This window comes from Episyrphus balteatus, chromosome 3, assembly GCF_945859705.1.
Source record: "Episyrphus balteatus chromosome 3, idEpiBalt1.1, whole genome shotgun sequence".
Lineage (NCBI taxonomy): Eukaryota > Metazoa > Arthropoda > Insecta > Diptera > Syrphidae > Episyrphus > Episyrphus balteatus.
In genome coordinates this window covers 69,126,254-69,146,410 of record NC_079136.1, presented here as the reverse complement: position 1 = coordinate 69,146,410, position 20,157 = coordinate 69,126,254, and the positions used below count along the sequence as shown (strand labels likewise).

General features: G+C 32.4%; 2 protein-coding genes across 2 annotated transcripts; one reads left to right on the top strand and one right to left on the bottom strand.

The window, feature by feature from the left end:
- On the top strand, positions 1 to 4,045 carry LOC129916768 (mediator of RNA polymerase II transcription subunit 27). The gene is made up of 6 exons (XM_055996903.1): positions 1 to 270; positions 329 to 473; positions 527 to 654; positions 715 to 808; positions 3,536 to 3,751; positions 3,817 to 4,045. Exons 1-6 carry the CDS (start codon positions 101 to 103, stop codon positions 3,952 to 3,954), a joined length of 891 nt encoding a protein of 296 aa, XP_055852878.1. The 5' UTR covers positions 1 to 100; the 3' UTR covers positions 3,955 to 4,045.
- Positions 4,009 to 16,662, bottom strand: LOC129916761 (gametogenetin-binding protein 2-like). Its single transcript, XM_055996889.1, has 5 exons — positions 16,389 to 16,662; positions 8,270 to 8,836; positions 8,039 to 8,214; positions 4,356 to 5,103; positions 4,009 to 4,282 (listed from the first exon to the last, which is right to left on the bottom strand). Exons 1-5 carry the CDS (start codon positions 16,482 to 16,484, stop codon positions 4,094 to 4,096), a joined length of 1,776 nt encoding a protein of 591 aa, XP_055852864.1. The 5' UTR covers positions 16,485 to 16,662; the 3' UTR covers positions 4,009 to 4,093.
- Between the last annotated feature and the right edge of the window lie 3,495 nt (positions 16,663 to 20,157).

The following is a 20,157-nucleotide window of genomic DNA, read 5'->3' as shown; positions in this document are numbered from 1 at the left end:
TGTTTGACAACACAAAAAAAAAAAAACAATAAACTCTTTTCATAAAAAAATTATTTCTATTTCTATAATTTTCAAATAACTACAAATAATTTCTCTAAAAATGGACAAACTTATTGCAACTCTACAAGCCGTTAAATCCCTTCGATCTAGTGTTGGTCATTGTTTTGAACATCTTTCTGATGGCATGCGAGCCGAACATGGCGAAGACAATACTGATAAATTTATTCGTGAATTTCAAGAATATTTTAATAATGTTAATGTTAATTTGAGGTACCTAATTAAATCAAATCTATGTGTTTTTTGAAATAGTTAAAATCTTCCTTTTCAGAGAAGTAGAAACTTTGATAAACAGCTTGCCAACTCCAGCGGCTCCTTATTATTTGGGAAATACAACATACCTCGCTCAAGAAACAACTCAAGATCGTCAGGCTCTGTATCCGCAACTTGTTAATAGTTATAAATGGATTGACAAAGTAAGTTTGCTTTATTTTGTGCTTCTCGATGTTTTATTTATAATTTAATTAAGGTCCACGAACACAGTTTGTTGGCTAATAACTTACTGAATGTTAACAATTTAAGAAGATCCTACACTTCAACATGTTCCAACAAACGTGGACGAATGCCACTATCCTCATGCAATAACACAGACCCCGAGTAAGTTTCCATGACTGGATCGTAACAATTTGAACTAACATCTTCTTTTTTTCATTTTAGGCATACAGACAAGTTGTTGAGTGAAATAAATCTTAATTCAGCAACGACGAGCTATAAAGTCTGTCGACCTTTTGGATCGAATGCTGTTGTTATTGTAAGTATTGTTGATCTTTTAGTTTTGTAAAGGTGAATCTACAATCCATTGTGAATTAAGTCTTTAACTATTAAGTTTCTCTAGCCATACTCAACTGCCTCCTGTAACCACTTACGCGTGTTACATCAAGGCATTCACTTTTATGTATCATCTACCCTACATTAAGCTTAAGAGGTGTTGAACTCTGTTCAAACGGAAGTAGAAACAAATATTTTCAATTAATAATAAATTAATTGAAAGATGCTTACTAATTCCTTACTGCTGTTGCAGCAATTGCGTCGATGAACCTCTTTTGATATATGTACTTGTAAAGCTTAAGAAATTCAAATGATAAATTAAATAATTCAGTCTTAAGACCACCTCTGTTGCGCCATCTCTCTGGGGTTACTCGAATAGTTTGACGTTGAACAACCCGTTCAGGTCGTTTCTATCTTCTTTAATCACCTACACCATCAATGCAGACGGGACTAAAAATCGACGGAAGAATTTTTCTTTTAAAACAATCTATAGTTTTCATTCATCTTCGTCTAAGTCCATGGCTCTGCACCATACAGCAGAATTAGAATGATGACAGTCTTGTTTTAGCTCACTTTGGTTCTTCTAGATTTCAAACGGCGTTTTGTAGAGGCATTTTCAAGTTTTTTTTTTTTTTATTAATTTAGGATGCTCAGCACTCAAAAAAACTGGCAAAACAGTTGATGTGCTGGCCGTTGTTCCGGATTTTTCTTTAATTTTGCTCGTAAATAGAGCTGAATTCGACGCGTTCCTAATAATTTTTATTTTTGCTGAGGTGCTAAAGCTCATATTGTTTCTCCCTTGAAGTTTTTACCGTAGAAAGCACTGTTTTTAAATAATTCCTCTTGAAATGGTCACTTCGTCCTATTTTTTTTTTTGGCAATGGTGCTTTTGGGAAAACCTTCGGAATGCAACGCGTTAGTTTTCTCTTTCGCGCTTTTTTTTACCCGTTTTGAATAAAAATCACTTGATGCTTAAACTTCCAACTTAAATTAAATAAACGCTCAATTAACTAATTTAAGGTGTGCGTCTAATCATGTAAGCAGAAAAAACTGCCCTTTTTCTTACATAATAGACAAAAAGGAGAAAAAGTACCGTTAACTTCCACTCATCCACTATCTGTCGTCGTTTTTTTTTTTATTGAGAACCAAATAACCTTCTTGTCGTCGTTCCAAAACTACATCTTGTTGGTTGAGGCCCAAATCCACAGCGGATTGTAGCCACCTTACGGCGCTGGTCACCCTAAGCAAGCAATAACCTTTTATTAAATACAATTTTTTGGTTATTCTTGCACACATCTACAAAAAAATTAAATTTATGTAAACAAAAATTGGTGCATCTAATCATATGAAGAGCACTGTATATAACGGAGTTTAAGCAAACTAAATTCTTCAGAAACCTTGTATACCATAAGGACGTTCTGTTCAATATGTCAGGGTAATGTGTCCTTTTTTGACGGCAGCTTATACAGCCTTGGCCAAAAGTATTAGACACCCCAAAATGATTTTTTGAATACTGGAAGCTGTACATACTTGGTTTTGCTCACGTTGTCCGTTAAACCCATTTTCCGCTTTGATGCAGCCAGTAATACAACCTCTCAATGATGTGATGATTTACGAAAAACGGCACCACGCAGATAAATTGCTTCAAAATAAACTGGTTTTCAATTCGATACTCTTCAATAAAGTAAGCCAAGATTGTTTGATTTAATTTTCTTGTAGTTGAAGCTCATCAATACAACTGTTTCTCCCAAAAATAGCTTATTTTCATCGCATCACGCGATATTCATCTGCATTAAAAAAAAGTAGGATATAAAGTGTGCAGTTCAGCAAGGTTACTGGTTACATTCGTCCTTGTCTGGGCACGTTTCTCCTTGTAACCAGTTTGTTCACACGTCTTCTTACAAATAATTTGTATAAAAAGAATACCTACTGTTGGGTTATAAAAATAACTTCTCTCACGTGTTTTTATGTAACAAAAACGTAAAACCGAAATAAAAAAGATTTTACCGAACAAATCCCACCGATATGATGATTTTCGCTCCGACGGATGCATCGCCGTTTTTATAAATAAACAATTAAATAATTTAGATGCCTTTTATCATTCTCGAAAACTTCATCTTCATTTTGACTTTTTTTTTGGCGAGGGACAACGCAGGCAGATACTGAATTTTGTTTTTGGATAGCATACTCTTTAAAAACGGAGCCGAAAGTCCAAGTTCCAAACAAATTTGACTATTGTCGTCTGTCCGATTTCATACGAATCGGAGCATTTTTACCTGTAGGAAGGACACCTCGAAGCTTGATTCGTATTAAATCAGAAAATATTTCGTTCCGACGGATACCTCGCTAAGGCCGTGCAGCTGTCTATTATATGTTTTCTTCTACAAGGAAGTGGACTGAGTCAATGCAGTCTTCGGTACATTTCAACATCTAGCGTCGATAACAAAAAGTGTATAAGGTCAATATGTTTGGCAATCAATAGATTGAAAGATTTCCATGTCCCTTTATGAATGTTAAGATTCAGCAATAATTTCCTCCCCCGCAATTTGTTTAGCCTTAATCCCTTATTGGAAGTTGTGTCGTTCTGACTCTATAAGGGAGTGTGCAGCGGGCTTACTTTGGTGAATAAAACCTTGAAATTACGCAAGGGTTATTGTCGTTTTTGCTCAACATTTTTTTATTTGAATTTGTTCAATTGTATTCTTTTCAGGTCAACATAGCTCGAGTATTGAAGGCAGCAATTGTTTGTAAAGGTGTTCTCATTGAATGGGTCACTGTTAAAGGTGTCGATGAACCTTTAGATGTCGATGATTTATGGGCTGAATCAAGATATGAAGTTTTTAGAAAAGTCCAAGAACACACTCATTCCGCTATGTTACACTTTTTTTCACCAACTCTACCTGACTTGGCTGTAAAAAGCTATATGGTAAAAATTAAAATTCTTAAACTTTCAAACCTCACATTAATATTTTGTTTTTCTATTTTTTTCAGACCTGGTTCAATAGTTATGGCAAATTATTTATTGAACCTTGCAGACGATGTGGAAAACACGTCAACAATGGACTACCACCAACATGGAGAGATTTACGAACATTGGAACCATTTCATGAAGAATGTAGAAATTGTTAAAATGAATTTGTTTTCTTATTTATTTTGGTACAAGAAATGTGCATTTGCACTTGCTTTAAAAATAATAAAAAGCTTGTATTTGTATATTTAAGTTAGACTTTTTACTTATAACATTGTTTTGTTTTTGTTGTTTTTTTTTCTATTTATTAATATCTATTACTCCCAGCTGAACGCGCTTTTTCATACACATTGCGGCAAACTTTTGCTTGAGAGTCTCTCGTAACTCCTGTCGCTGTTGATTGACTTTTTCTTGATGACATTGATACTCCATTACGACTTCATTGGGAATGTAACAGTTTTCTTCGTCTTCCATCTCTTCGAAGTCCTCCTGTAAGCAAAAAAAAAATAACAATTTTGAATTTTTTTAATTAACAAAAGAAGGACAAAAGTATTAAACTTACAAGCATTTGCAACAAGCTTAAATTCTTCTCTCGACCACAAGCTCCAAATGGATCATTTTCAAAATGATTGTTCGACGAATCAAATTTATCAATTACAAAGTCCGTCTCGTGGCCGCCGTGCCGATCGTGATTACAAAAACCATCCGAACAAGACACCTCCGATCCCTCGGGAGTGCTCGCTGTGCTCGATGTCCCCGAATTAGCATTCGGATCCGAACCATAGCCGGCATCCAAAAGTTTCGTACACACATCACCTTCACTTTCGCAAGGACAAACATTTATATCCTCACTGCAGTCGATACATTTCTCTTTTTGCGTTTTATTGCTCATTGTTTCTTCTTCATCTTCTTCTTCGTGTTCATCTACGTCCTCTTCGTCTAGATCGATTGAATCGTCCACAATACTATTGTCACATGTCCTATAGCTATTCTTCTTCTCGTTCTTCTTTTTCTTCTTCTTGAGTTTTTTCTGTTCGCGCTTGTGCTCCTTTGCCTTTTCGGCTCGACTTATTTCATTGTACAGCAACTCTAAATTACTAATGCCTTGTTTTTTCTCGACTGACATGTCGAAGCTGCGACACAATGCATGAACTCCGACAGCAGCTAGTACTTGACAAGCACGCTCTTCTTCTCTCAAACTTACATAAATTCTGCGCAGACGCTCGTACATAATCATGCCGACGCATGTTAGTACCTCTTCTTGGGCGATTTCTAACGTCTTTGCGTGGCGCTCTCTTTGCTTGGTGTAACTAGAAAAAAAAAAAACATATTTTTTTAAAAATATTTTATGCAATTGAATTTATAATTGAGGAGCGTTTTTGCAAAACTCAACAAATTTTTTTTTCAAGTTTTTCAGGAGAAGGTTGTTTCCCATTTGAATACAAAACCGAATGTTCAAAAAGTAGAAACGAGAAGTTCTTCTTTCCTGGGGGTCAATTCCCGATCTGTGAAACTGTGAAGTGATAAAAATAGTATCATTTTAATTTTCACAGCGTTTTTTCATTTTATCACATCACAGGCACCCCTTATCCGATTCTCAAACTCAATGTGATAAGATGTGTACTAAAAAGTACTAAATGAAAAAAACTTTCATTTTTGAGAAAAATAAAGTATATCGTCCCGTTTCTGCTTGAACCTCGTAACTACATTTTTTTAAAAGATTTTTTTTTTTCGGTTAAAGATCGCTTTATAACTAACAGATAGAATAGATGCAAAGGTTTAAGTGTAGAAATAACTCAATCAATATGCTTTAAACATAACTTAGTTGCCTTTTGTTCAATTCATGTTTTTAATTAAAAAAAAAATGTCTATTTATTTTAAGAACTGAACAAAATTTGCCGTGTAGATACGTGGTTCAGGCAGAAACGGGACGATATGAATAAAAGTTTTCCCAATAAACAAATTCGAATTAGCCTAGTAAGTAAGGCGGTTGCCTTTTACTCTACCGGCCTACGTTCGAATCCGGGTGTAGTTGAGATTGTTTATTTTTTTTTTAATTATTGTGTTTTTTATTTAATTATTGTGTTATTTATTTGTTTATTATTTTTCACAAGAATATTGGGTTGTGATAAATAATTTATCATGTGAAGAGATTTAGACATTTGTTTTATTTCTTTCACAAATCAAGAATCGAGTTTATTATGAAAACGTGATAAAACTTATCACTTCACATTTTCACAGATCGGGAATTGACCCCCTGCATAGCTAATCGATAGGCTTAACTGTTATTTTATGATTTGGAACGATTTATCCTTATTTTGAATACGAAAACACCGCGTATTTTCTTAAATGAAACAAATAAAAACAAGTGGCAATCCTGCTTTTCAACTTAGGGTTTGCTATACACCCAAGTTAAATCAAAATTTCAAAGTGTGTTTCTATTTCCAAAAGGTAAAACGAACAAATAAATAAATATTTGAATTGGTTATTTTTATGCTGCAACAATGACATATCTCAAAAAACTGATTTTAGAGTTAGTTAAATTTAGTAATACCATTGGATTACATTTACAACTGTCTATTTTTCTGTGAAATCTGTGAAACGCAAACTAATGCCTGATTCACAATATTGCGAGACGACGAGACGAGAACGAGACGAGATTTTCCTTGACGATTTTAAAAATATATGAAACAATACACAATATTCCGATTCTCGTTGCGTTAAAATACCGAAAATTTTGAAAAAGGACGCACGAGACGACGATTTTTCGAAAATGAGATTTTAATATTTCTAAATTCGAGTTAGAGTACGGCCACGTCCTGAGCGGCTGAGCGGCAAAAATAAATTAGAACATATGAAAATGTATGGGGGTGGCCACATACACCGTGAGCGGCAATCCTGAGCGTCTGAGCGACGTCGCTAAGCCGCTCAGGTCTGTTCTATTTTTTATTTGAAATCCTGAGCGGCGAACTACATTATATTCTAAAATAATACGAATATTTTAGTTTGTGGCCTAAATTATGGTTTCTTGTGAAGAAAACTGATTGATTTAATACATAAATTTTTATTTAAAATTAAAAAAAAAAAAAAATGGGCACCGACAGGAATCGAACATGGGACTCGAATCTTTGTCTGCTTAAGAATTATTTACAGCCTAAACGGATGGTATGTAGCAGTTTTTGGAGATTGTGCAGATGATTCAATGGAATTAATTTTTTTAGAACTTTATAAAACCATACCTGTGATGCACCAATTCTAGAAAAGTACAATTTTCTCAAAAACTCTTTTAACGATTAAAAAGAAATAAAATTAAGTGTGGGTTTTTGGACAAGGCCTATCTTTTAACAAAAAAAGATTTTTTCGAAAGTCATTATTAACGGTACCTGTCATAGAACCGTTTTTTTTTTAAACTCTGAATTTCTCTCAAACGACTTATTAAATTTTATTAAAATTTTTTATACAAAAGCATTTATATAGTCTTAGTATAAATCAAAAATAAAATTTTGAAGAAATGCATTTTTGGATTTAAAAAAAAATGAACGATCTTAAATCTTTTTTAAAATAAAAAATGTTAGTTTTTATATTTTTTTTTTATTTCAACATCTTGTGCAACTAGTCATGACAAAAAAATTGAAAAAACGCCCAATTATGTGGAAATTTAAGGTTTTGTAAAAAATTGCTTGTTAATTAGTCAAACTAAAAGTGCGGACTAAATCCAACTGGTAAAAGTGAATGATATGTCTTGGTTTATTACATACAAATATTTCGTATTTCTAAATTTTCGTTTAGAAAATGGGGTTGACTTAAACTTAAATGCGATCGCGAAAGTGCGGAAACGGAGTATGTTGTTGCTATTAATTAACCCTCAGCGAAGAATTGTTTCCAACAAGGCAATTACAAAAGATGAGACAGTAGCTCAACCATTAATAGCACCTGGGATAGCCACAAAATCGACATCAGAGCTATTCAGGAAATTGGATGAGATAGAAGGTACACGCATGATGAAAAACCTATGATACCAAATACGGGAAATGCTAGAAGCTACAGAAAGAGTGGATGTTTTGGTGTGTGGCTTCTTGATAAGACAAAATTTTAAGTATTCGTTTTACTTTCATTATGAATAGCGAATCGAACCTTCGACTAAAAGCGGGAGTTTACATTAGTGAATAATCGCTTTTCATAACACCGCGTTAAGGTTTAATAGATAGCAGAAAAAAATATATAAAAATTGAATCGATAACATACCTTCCATTGACCTCTGGTTCAGCTCGCCGAATAAGGGTGTCGATAAAATCAGCCTTAGTTTGAACATGAATATGTTGCTCGGGTTGGCACTTTTTGATATTAGCATAAAGCGCTGCAACGAATCCCTTCTCTTTCGTTGTTGTCTCTCCCACCAGAATGTTATAAGCTTTTTCAATCTAAAAAACAAAAATGTTTAAACAACAAACATTTTAATAAAAACAAACAAAATACCTTAGCTCTACATCCCTGACAGAATTTATGTTTCTTCAAATAATTCTCCAGCACTTCATGTAATTCAGTATCTTTAATCACAGATAATTCTTCGCGGCATCTCTGCTTCATAGATGACCACACCTCGCGCCAAGTCTCCGAAAATGGTTTCGAACGAAATGCATCCAACGAATGCAACACACATCTGGTCTTATTCCGCAACTTACTTTCAACTAAATTGTTAAGAACTTCGTGGTGTCGATAGAGCAATGTCCCCAATGCTTGTGGCGTCTTCATTTTATCCTCAGCTATGCTCAGAATAACAGAGCTCTTTAGTACAATCGGATCAAGTGTCGGATGGCCAGAGAGTGTTAGCTGATAGAACAAACGTTCAACACTGCGTCGACATCCGACACATTGAACACATTGATTGAGAACAGCAAGGAAAGCCGAGCTATCTATTTCCAGTGATTCGCGAAGCTCGTCTGGGGTTAAAAGATTAAATTTTCGCGTAAATTCCTCCAATTCCTTGCCCTTGATATGCGTACTATCTATTGCCAGTCCTTTGCTATTCAGATCCATTAGCATCTTGAATTAGATAGACAAAGAAGTTGAATAAAAACTGCTTTACAAATTATATTATGCCTGTCGTACACCTAGCTCTCAACGCAAATTTAAAACCTTAAATTCTAATTGATGGTGCTTTCAATTATATTCAAACAAAGAGTTTTAGACAGTTGGAGATCGCTGCTAAACGAATTAATTAAAAAGTATACGTATAGTGCCGTCGTTTTTTTATAATTAAATTGTTAAATTCGCGTTGAATGCGTTGAACGCTAGGTGTACGACGGGCATTATGCTTATGAGAGAACTATAAAATCATTAGATTTTTTTTCTTCTTTTCCAACCCTGGTGAATAATTGACTTAAATTATCTCAGAATATGTTATATAAAATCCACTTAAGTTTGAAATGAAAAGATGGTTAACTAAACTAAATCTTAACTAACGGCCATATTATTCACTCTGGATTTAGTTCGGATTAAAATTAATTTTAAATCCAATCACTTAAATGTTAAATCTGAATTTCATAAATCCAACGATTTAATTTTTATTTAATTATTCACTAAAAAAAAAAAATTGTGATTTTTCAACAAATTTTGTATAATTTGCATTTATCTTTATTTTTCCTTGACAAAATACACTGCGGTTCACTTGAACAAATGCACTAATATTACAAAAGATAAAAGCCATTGGTGCTGTGGTTTGGTAACTTAACAGATTTTCGGTTTTGGATTTTCAAAGAGTAACTTATTACAAACAATATTGTAAAAACAAAAAACCAAAAACAGAAACCGTTTGGATACTAGTTGCGTTTTTTCGCATTTCCTGACAAAACACTGTGTTTTGTTTGGTTCACTAGAATAACGGCAGGCTCTTAAATCTTGTAAAAACGATGAAAAAGCGTGGACAAAATTAGTTTTAGTATAGAAAAGTGCAACTTTGTAATAATTTGTGTATTTTAACAAAATCTGCACTAAAAGCTATCATTAGGTACCACAGAAAATGCAAAAATAGAAGTTAACATTAAAAATGCATTTCTACTATGCACAGTCGTGAATGGTGTTGGTAAATACTCTAAATTTGTATGAGAATATTTTGAAATTAACGTAAACTAGTGATTTAATGTAAAAGTAAAGCATGAGGCACCTAGACAAAGAGCTGCTAGCTGCACGTTCCGTAAACGTTGGCTCTAAAATCAAACGAAAAGTTGTGTTTATTTGATGTTAGTGTTATGGTTTGTACCTTCACTGAAGTTAAAAATGTGTACAATATTTAAAAAGCTTCAAAATGCAGAATAAGACCACTATTATGGTCAAATAAGGCAAAATAAAAAGTTCATTATTTACGGTTGCATTTAAAGAACACAAAAATGGGGTGGTGAGTGGTTTTTGGATGGAAAACAAACCATCTAAAATGTTCCAGAACGATATTAGTCCTATTTCTTAGATTTAGAAAGAAGGTACATTTTTTGTAATAGGAAACAATACTTTTTTATAATATGCAATAATTAACTTTTAGTTACATGGTTCGAAAATAATTGCAAATTTTGAAAAACAAATAACAGTGGAAGCTTTCGTTGTGGTTAACACTATGGGTAAACAAACGTCATGAGCATTACATAAGGTAAATGCCCGAAATCACATCGCAATAGAAATAAAACTGATGCATATTGGATCAAGACGAAAGTTCACTGGACTAGCCTTCATATTCATCGAATGTAAATGTTATGGAAAATTATAATTTCTTACTTTTCAAGATGTTACTAAGCATTTTATGTAATTTCTCTACTTTAGTTCGTGATTGTGCACTGTGAAAATGCATTTCCAGTGCAAACTTCGATTTTCTTCTTTTTCGTGGTTAATAATAAAAGCTCTTGTTCCATATTTGGTTAAAATGCACAAATAATATCAACGCTTCACTTTTCTATACTAAAACCAGTTTGATCCACCGATTTTCATCATTTTTACTCGATTTGATAGCCTGCCTTTATTCTATTGAACCACTGTTCGTTTTGTGAAAAGTTGCGAAAAAACGCAACTTGAAGCCACATGGTTTCTGTTTTGGCTTTTTGTTTTTGCAATATTGTTTGTTATAAATTGCTTTTTAAAATACCAAAACCTAAAATTTGGTAAGTTACCTTACCAAAGCTCCAATTGCTTTTTTCTTTTCTAAAATAAGTGCCTTTATTCAAGTGAATCGCAGTGTACTTGACAAAACAACTGAACATTGTAAAAATGAATTTTACGTCTGGATTTATAAAGTTTAACAGACCTTCATAGAGCAGTTTAAACTTGTTTGGATTTAACGAGATTGGATTTAGAAAACTCGATTTAAGATTGGATTTAAGAAGTGAATATTATGGATTTGGCTTTATTTTTGACATTTAAATTTTTTGACATCCAGATGTATTTTTTAAACTAGTGAATAATATGGCCGTAAATGTTTTTTTTTTTAAACAATTCCTTCCAACTAGTGCCGTGCAGTATGCATTTAAAAGACCTTAGGTCTTACAGGCATATAGTTAAAATTATTATATTATTATTATATACATATGGATTTATGTCGAAAAAATTGAGATTTTGAAGTTAAGGCTGCTTATATAAACCGTGTTTTATTGGTACTCAGTATTTTACTGAGTAAAAATTTTATGCTGTAAACAACAAGAAACGATTACTTTTATTAATTATTAATAATCCTTTAATGTTGAAGCGTCAAAAATGTATAAGTTTAGAAACAAATTTTCTCTGTACACCAACAAATAAAAAACTTTTGTTTATCCTTATCAATCATTTGTTGTTGTTTCCCGTGCAAAATTTTACTGAGCTAAATACTGAGTTACTAATAAAACATGGCTATAAAAATAAAGAGATCATTGATACGCTTTAAATTGTATTTTTTCACATCTCCATTTATTAAGCCTTAATATTTCAGAAGCAAATGGAAACTAGGAACAGATATAATTTCAGGACGCGTAAAGGGCCAGACACTAAAATCTAGCTTCTGGTAAAAGGAATGAACTAAAAACTGTACTGGTATCGGTCAAAGACGAAATATAGAAGTCATTTTTGTAAATAATTTCTAATCTAGGTGTTATTTGTAATAAAAAAAATAAGATATTGAGTTCATAAAGCTTAAAGCCTAGTACGCAGCTGAAGCGAAACAAAAAATTTTGTAGTCTCCAAAGTCAACAGCGAACATGTTAACGAAAAAATACCATTGGGTATTATAGAAAAGTAAAAATAATAAAAGTATAAATCAAAAAATTCAAGAAAAAACATAAGAAAATAAGTTTAAAAGCAAAAAACAAAACAAATTTAATTTCGTTCAAGATTTCGTTAACGAAATTTTGTATGGAAAATTTCGTTTCGCTTTAGAACGAAAACATACTAATTTTTCACTGGGTTAAATTTTTTTGTTTTTTTTACATACACTTTTAGCTTTTAATGATTATAAGCTATGTATTTCGATTGGGAATTGCATATGCGCGGTGTATATTTCCCTAACATAAAGATGCCATTGCCTGTGGAGTTAAAGACCAAAGAAGGCATGACCAGAATCTGGGAACAAAGTGGTGTTGCATGAAAGAAAACAACTTTCAAACTGTAGAGTTAGATTTGACCATTTTTTAGCAAATATGAAAAAAAGGTTACATTTTTGGGTGCGTTTGAATAACTTTATGACTTAACCCCTTACTTATCAAATTCAACTTTTTTTCTCGATACCACCACCTCACACTTTTATTTGGTTTTGAGAGTTCTGAAACGTATGTATTTTGTATTAAAACTTTATACATTTCTGTAGAGTTTCATTGCATTAAGAAGTAAATTTTTTGTTTTATCTTTTTCGATTCGATGTTAAAATTATCTTGATAACATATCAAGTCGAACATTAATTGACAAAAAATTTGCGTCGGATAGTAACGATGAATTTGTGACTTAATTCGAAGATGAAGAGTACGATTTAAAACTTAATTTGACTTTCTATTTCGATTCAGTACATTATCCGCCATATCTGCTCGAAAAACATGTAAATGTAGTTCATGTCAAAATATTATTGCGATGAAATCAAACAACCTGTGAGTTGATACACACAAAGTACAAATGATTACCTATTAGTTTTGAAACATAACAAGTTTGCCAAACTATATCTTCATGAGGATTTCTCTCTATTGTTTCTAAAGAACAATAAAAAAAAATCATAACTCTCAAGTTCTCGCATGTTAAAATTAAATCTGGCAGAGAAAACACTGTGATATAAAAGTGTACCAAGTTCTAAGATTTGGATTTAAATTTGTACCGATACAATTTGGGTTGTTAACTCGGTATTTTATCTTTTAATTATCACTTTTTAAAAGTTGTTTGAAAACTTCGCAAGTAGATTTAATGTGGTAGATTTAATTTTAAAATACTTCAACTTGCTACATTTTTAACAGTTATGTTATTGTTGTTACTTTTGCAAGACATTGCTGCAGAAATTCACAGCACTTTTTTGTCATTGAGTTGACAATGTGAGTTTTTGATACTTTTAACCCAGTATTTAAACTCTAAGTTCTTACGATGGTTACTTACCTAAAAGAATTTCACATATCGCACGGTGAGAAAGATAGTGTCACAACTCAAAAAGTGTCGATTTTTAATTAAGTCGAAACTTAAGTATTTAAGTTCAACATAAATCCTTATGTGACAGTTTACGCAGAAAAAAAAAGTAGAGAATAAGACTTTATGTTCAACATAAATTATTTAAGTTTCGAATCAGCAAATGGCCCTTAGTCCGAATTCAGTCGGTTACGGTTTTTGTTATTTTTGAAGCCCTATATCTCAGAAACTACTTATCCTAAGAAGTTGAAATTCTGTGAGGAGCTTGTTTTTGAATAGACCAAAAGCTAGTCTGACATTTTTTTGGTATAGAAGTAAGGAGGAGTCGAAAACGACCTTTAAACACAATCAGCCCTATTATTTTTATTATGTTGTCTTTTTGTAAATAAAAATGAAAAACATTTCATGGAAGCTTTTTGATTGGCAGACTTTTTCCACAATACCCCGGAATTTTCATTCCGAATAGGGCTGAATAAATTTATGAAATTACATTTTTCGATATTGTGCACATTTTGTTAAATATGACTTTTAATTTTAAGTTGGTGACAGAGGACCCAGGGGTCGAATTGCGGCATACGAATGTAGTCGAACGTAAACGTTTGCTCAGTCCAATCAGTAGAAAAAGTCATAGCCAATACGTTTATGTTCGATGGTTTTTGTATGCAAAGATTTAACACCTGACAATAAAATACCAAATAATTGATTTTTCTATTTAAACTACATTGGGTCATATGCATACAAAATAGTAAATGCTTTTACTTGAAAAATTGTAAAGTATGAACGTTTTTTGTCCACATTTTGTGCATATCAAACCTAGTTTATACTTATTAATTTCATATTGCTAGTATCTACTATTTTTTGTGCATACGGGCCATTATCAGATAGAAAATTCTTTATGTTCTTGATTTCGAATTAAATAAAGACTATAAATGCGCTGCAGATCGAGAGCACCTCGAGGAAGATCTTAATTATTGTAACGCTACTTAGCTTAAGTTTAAAGGGACACTAAATGCGAAAATGCAAATATTTATATGGTTTTTGTTATACACGTGGTAACTGCAATTAAAAAGTCATTAAAAGACTACTTCCATTGATTATTTTTTCCTATTTCTTCACTACTTTTACTGGCTGAACAGAATGGAAATTCGCTTGTGGCAAAGAAAAACGCCGTGGTACAAGATGTCAAATAAAATCGCTCAAAATGTAGAAAAGATGAACAGAATTATGTGGCGCACTAAAATGTCAATTGCCTTGAAAAAAAAATAATATTAACTGAGCAACCACATTAGAAACGTCAAAAGTCATTGCGCTTGTAGCTTGAAGTAAAAGTCGACTCGACTTGTACCACAGCGAATTTCCTTGCCACAGCCACAGCTACGTATTCTGGCACCAATATACTAATTTCATACTTTTTAACTTTGACAGCGACACAAGACACAAGCCACAGACACACATTCTGGTCTACCAGTTAATCATTAAAACGGATTCTACGCCTAGAGTTGTCTGTGTTTACTTAGTTTAATTTAATTTACTGGTAGACCAGAATGTGTGTCTGTGGCTTGCGTCTTGTGTCGCTGTCAAAGTTAAAAAGTATGAAATTAGTATATTGGTGCCAGAATACGTAGCTGTGGCTGTGGCAAGGAAATTCGCTGTGGTACAAGTCGAGTCGACTTTTACTTCAAGCTACAAGCGCAATGACTTTTGACGTTTCTAATGTGGTTGCTCAGTTAATACTATTTTTTTTTCAAGGCAATTGACATTTTAGTGCGCCACATAATTCTGTTCATCTATTCTACATTTTGAGCGATTTTATTTGACATCTTGTACCACGGCGTTTTTCTTTGCCACAAGCGAATTTCCATTCTGTTCAGCCAGTTAAAATAACATTTTTTAAAACATTTTTTTTGTGAGGCAAGAGGAGCAAAGAAGGTTTCGGTAGGTCGGTTAGGTAGGAAAAATGAAAATTAGCAAAAGAAGTGTTTGGAAAGGATGTTAAGTTCCATAGTAGACGGAAGATCTTGCTCCCGAAACTTAACCTCACCCACAAACAAAAACTTAAATCAGGACGAGAACAAAAATAAAACATTTTTGAAAGATGCGACAGCAGACGAATTTATCATCATCTCAGGGGCACTGCGGATGTTAATGCAGTGTGGCTTCTTAAACCCTCCCAGTCCCATTTTTGGATTACCCCGAAATGATAGAAATATATTTCTTTTTTTTGTCCTGGGCCTAATTTATATAGAAAGGGGAAAAGGATAAGTTAGAAATTAAACAGGAATTTGTCAGATAGAGAAGGAAGAAATGTTAAGCTCCAGGGACGCTTACGGCTTGCGAAGCACAGTCGAAACTCGAGAAAAAACATTTGGTATAAGAACAAAGGCCAATACCCTTGGAATCTCAGGGAAATAAAGAAGGATAGATTGCATTCACAAAAATGCACAATTTTGGAAGTTTCTAGAAGATAAGATTTTTTTAATGGTTAAGTCGCAATTGTTTACAATAGTTTCATTTGATTAAAATGTAAATAACTTTAACCTTAAGCCACGTACAAAAACAATGTTTTTTTTTTAGAAAATAAAGAGACGATCCCAAATTCCGATGGAGTGACCAGATTAAAAAGAAAAGAAAAAATATTGTAAACTCCAAAATGGTTAAATTCTTGCTGGTAACAATTACGGATAATAAATAACCGAAGCACTAGCCGGGACATTTTGTTTTAAAGAAATTAATATCAAAATTAACATAAATAGGTCAAAAAAACATAATAATTTCCAAAGAAATTGAAAGTGGATTTCTAGAGAAATTATTTTTGATTTCAAAAAAAGGCCGCAATTCCATTTCATGTTTTTTTTTCAATGATCAAGCAAATAAAAATACAAAATAAAAAACTCAACAAAAAAAAATATATCAAAAGAAAAAATTCAAGGTTTTTTTTTTTTTTGGTGTGGAAGTTTTCTTTCTACTAATATTTTTTTTTTACCATTAAATTATCGCCAGCAATCACGGGTAGCTGTCGCCTTCCAATTTTTACGCTATTTATATTCTCCGCATGGTACACATTTGTTAGACGTGCCATAGTGGAATTTTTAGAAGGAATCTTTATTGATTGATTTAATTTGAAATAACACGGCACAAAATCTGGATAAATGGTGTAAATTGAAAAAATTTATTTTGGATTTGTCACAAAAACACGTAGACCCAAGTTTTTTTGATCTTTCACACAGTCGCCATTTAATTTATAAAAAAAAAACCTAAATGGAAAGTGATGCCAGTATTTTTTATTTTTTAAATGGAAATCGCGATGGGTTTTCGAGTATCGAAAGAAGGGGTGTTCTATTTTTAGGCTTGTTCGATTGGCTCGAAGGATATGTTTGTTTTAGGTGGATCATATTTTACAGGGTGTATACTTAATTGCTAAGGTAGATGTTTCACTTTTGTACTTTTTGCAAAAAGTCAAAAAGTGAAAATTTTCAAACTGATTTTGTGACTTATTTTTGGGTTTAAAAAACAATTTTTGTAGTTTTTTTTCCAAAAACAAAAAATAGCGCTAAAAAAATAAAATGTTTTTACATTTGTAAATTTCCCACTTTTTCACTTTTTAGGTCATTGTAGTTCAGGCTTTAATTAATAGGGGTATTCACGATCTGGTGCAACAGGCCTAGTAAATATGTAAAATTTTATTTTTTTACAATAGATCGTGAACGCCCCTTTTCTTATCTATAGTAAATATTGAAGCATGAATGAAATCTATGATGTCTTTTTTTAACAGGGTTGTTCCTGCACTGTTGCTTCTTCTTTTTTTTCCATTTTTTATAATTTAATTCTTTGTTTTGTTCGGGTTAATTAATTTTCACAAATTATTTTACATCAAAAGAAACTAAATTACGGGACATGAGTACCGACAAGCCGACAACCATAATAAACAGAATAAAAAAGATAAACTGTTTATCATGGGCGACGCCACGGTAAGCTGCCATCTGTCAAAAATAATTTTACTCTATTGTATTTTTATTTTGCAATAGGTCTAGGCTCTAGGGTATAGCAAAAGTGCAAGACTGTTGTAAAATTTTAATCCGTATATTTTGTTGTTGTAGTGTTGTAAGATTTTACACTTTTGCAATGATACAAGACCAGTTGCATCGGATCGTGAATACCCCTAATGATCTATATGGATCAAGTAGGATAATAAAAAACGGCTATTGTTTTAAAACTTAATTGTTGTTGTTTTTAAAACTTAATTGGTGTTTGAGTCAAAATAATACGTGAATATTTCAGCAACGAAAAAAGATGGAAAAAACGGATAAAGTCATAACTACAATGGCCTAAAAAGTGGGAAAATTACAAAAGTAAAAATTTTTTATTTCTTTCTAGCGCTATTTATTTTTGGAAAAAAAAACTACAAAAATTGTTTTTTAAACCAAAAAATAAGCTTTCTGCATCATTATTTTTAATTTTGTGGTCGGAAAAACTGTCACAAAATGAGTTTGAAAATTTTCACTTTTAGACTTTTTGCAAAAAGTGGCCGTTGTAGTTATACCTTAACAGTTTTGAAAAGAGCACTCTCGAAAACATAAGACTGCATACTCTCACAAAATGAACTTGAAAATGTTCACTTTTTGAATTTTTGTAAAAAGTGCTCGTTGTAGTTATGCCTTTAAGCCTAGTACCCAGCTGAAGCGAAGCAAAATTTTCTATACAAAAAATTTTTTAATAGGGGTATTCACGATCCGATGCAACTGGTCTAGTATCATTGCAAAAGTGCAAAAGTGTAAAATCTTACAACACTACAACAACAATATATATGGATTGAAATTTTACAATGGTCTTGCACTTTTGCTATACCCTAACCCTATTGTTTATTTACTTTTAATAGCGAATCTCGAAAAGTTCTTTGCCAATCGCTTTCAAATTTTGACACAACGTTCCATTTAGAATCTTGCAAGTTTTTATATTTGCGAAGGTGGTGAATCGCAGTGAGATACATCAAAGCGTGACCGTGTCAGATACTTATACTAAATAATTACTAGTGAGAAAAATATAATTTTTTTTCTTGTTAAAAACAAGATAAGAACTTACTGGAATGTAAATGAAACGTTGTGTCAAAATTTGAAAGGGGTTGGCAAAGAACATTTCGAGATTTATTATTAAAAGCAAATAAATATGAGATATACCAAACACGTTGATTTCAATTTTAGATTTCTCAAAGAAGATAAGAGATTTTTAAAAGATTTAAACGGATTTAGAAAGACAACATTTAGTTCTATTAGAAACCGTTACAAATTTATTTAAAACAAATAACCAAAAGCTAAGAAATAATCTCGAAAACTGGTAAAAAAGCAGCATTTTCGATTTTCTAACGGGATTATCTCAAAAACGTGATGTGGTAGAATTGTTCTGACTTCGGATTCGAGCTCAGCACCCAAAAAACCTATAGAAAAGTATATCTTGGTGTCTGTAACAAAAACCTTGTTGACCAGTGTAATTAGTGAAAATTAATTAACCCGAACAAAACAAAGAATTAAATTATAAAAAATGGAAAAAAGAAGAAGCAACGGTGGAGGAAAAAAACATCATTCATGCTTCAATATTTACTATAGATAAGAAGAGGGGCGTTCACGATCTATTGTAAAAAAATAAAATTTTACATTTTTACTAGGCCTGTTGCACCAGATCGTGAATACCCCTAATGAAATCTTGAACGAAATAGAAGGGGTATTCACGATCTGGTGCAACAGGCCTAGTAAAAATGTAAAATTTTATTTTTTTACAATAGATCGTGAACGCCCCTCTTCTTATCAAGCATGAATGATGTTTTTTTTCCTCCACCGTTGCTTCTTCTTTTTTCCATTTTTTATAACTTAATTCTTTGTTTTGTTCGGGTTAATTAATTTTCACTTATTATTTTACATCGAAAGAAACTAAATTACGGGACATGACACATGAGTAGCGACAACCATTATAAACAGAATAAAAAAGACAAACTGTTTATCATGGGCGACGCGACGGTGAGCTGCCATCTGTCAAAAATAAGTTTACTCCATTGTATTTTTATTTTGCAATAGGGTTAGGGTATAGCAAAAGTGCAAGACCATTGTAAAATTTCAATCCATATTATTTTGTTGTTGTAAGATTTTACACTTTTGCACTTTTGCAATGATACTAGACCATTTGCATCGGATCGTGAATACCCCTAGAATTTTTTGTTTTTGCTTTAAAACTTATTTTCTGATGTTTTTTGTTGAATTGTTTTATTTCTATTTTTATTATTTTTACTTTTCTATTGTATTTTTTCGTTAAGCCTAGTACGCTGCTGATGAGAAACGAAATTTTTCGTCAAACATGCATCTCAGAGAGGCATGCTGTGACAAAATGAACAACAAAAACAAACCAAAAAACTCAAATGTCATTTTTTTCGCATACAATTAATGTCCCTGTTTGTGTGCGAAAAAGAAGTGGAAACTTTTCAATTGTGTCGAACAGCGTACTGCAGAATAAAAAGTTGAACGAAATTTTTCGTTTCCGATTTCGTTGTGTCATTTTTGTATGGGATTTTTCGATTAACAAAAACATCTACTATTAGTAGACTACCACCTCCAATGGAGCAGGGCTTTTGAAGTGTTTTTATGATTTTTTTTTATTTTTCATAAAAAAACACGTCTAATCTGCTTCTGCCCCATATTTCAGTTCCCTGACCAAAATAACAAAACAAACAGTTCTCAACGTCATTTTTTTTCCAACTGTCAAATTTG

Bases quoted from the DNA above. Each gene is read 5' to 3' on its own strand.
- LOC129916768 (XM_055996903.1), top strand. From the start codon at position 101: ATGGACAAACTTATTGCAACTCTACAAGCCGTTAAATCCCTTCGATCT. The intron at 474-526 runs GTAAGTTTGCTT...AATTTAATTAAG, and splicing joins GTTATAAATGGATTGACAAA to GTCCACGAACACAGTTTGTT. The intron at 655-714 runs GTAAGTTTCCAT...TTTTCATTTTAG, and splicing joins TGCAATAACACAGACCCCGA to GCATACAGACAAGTTGTTGA.
- LOC129916761 (XM_055996889.1), bottom strand. From the start codon at position 16,484: ATGGCACGTCTAACAAATGTGTACCATGCGGAGAATATAAATAGCGTA. The intron at 8,837-16,388 runs GTAAAAAAAAAA...ATCTAATTCAAG, and splicing joins TTGCTGGCGATAATTTAATG to ATGCTAATGGATCTGAATAG. The intron at 8,215-8,269 runs GTATTTTGTTTG...TTTGTTTTTTAG, and splicing joins GTCAGGGATGTAGAGCTAAG to ATTGAAAAAGCTTATAACAT.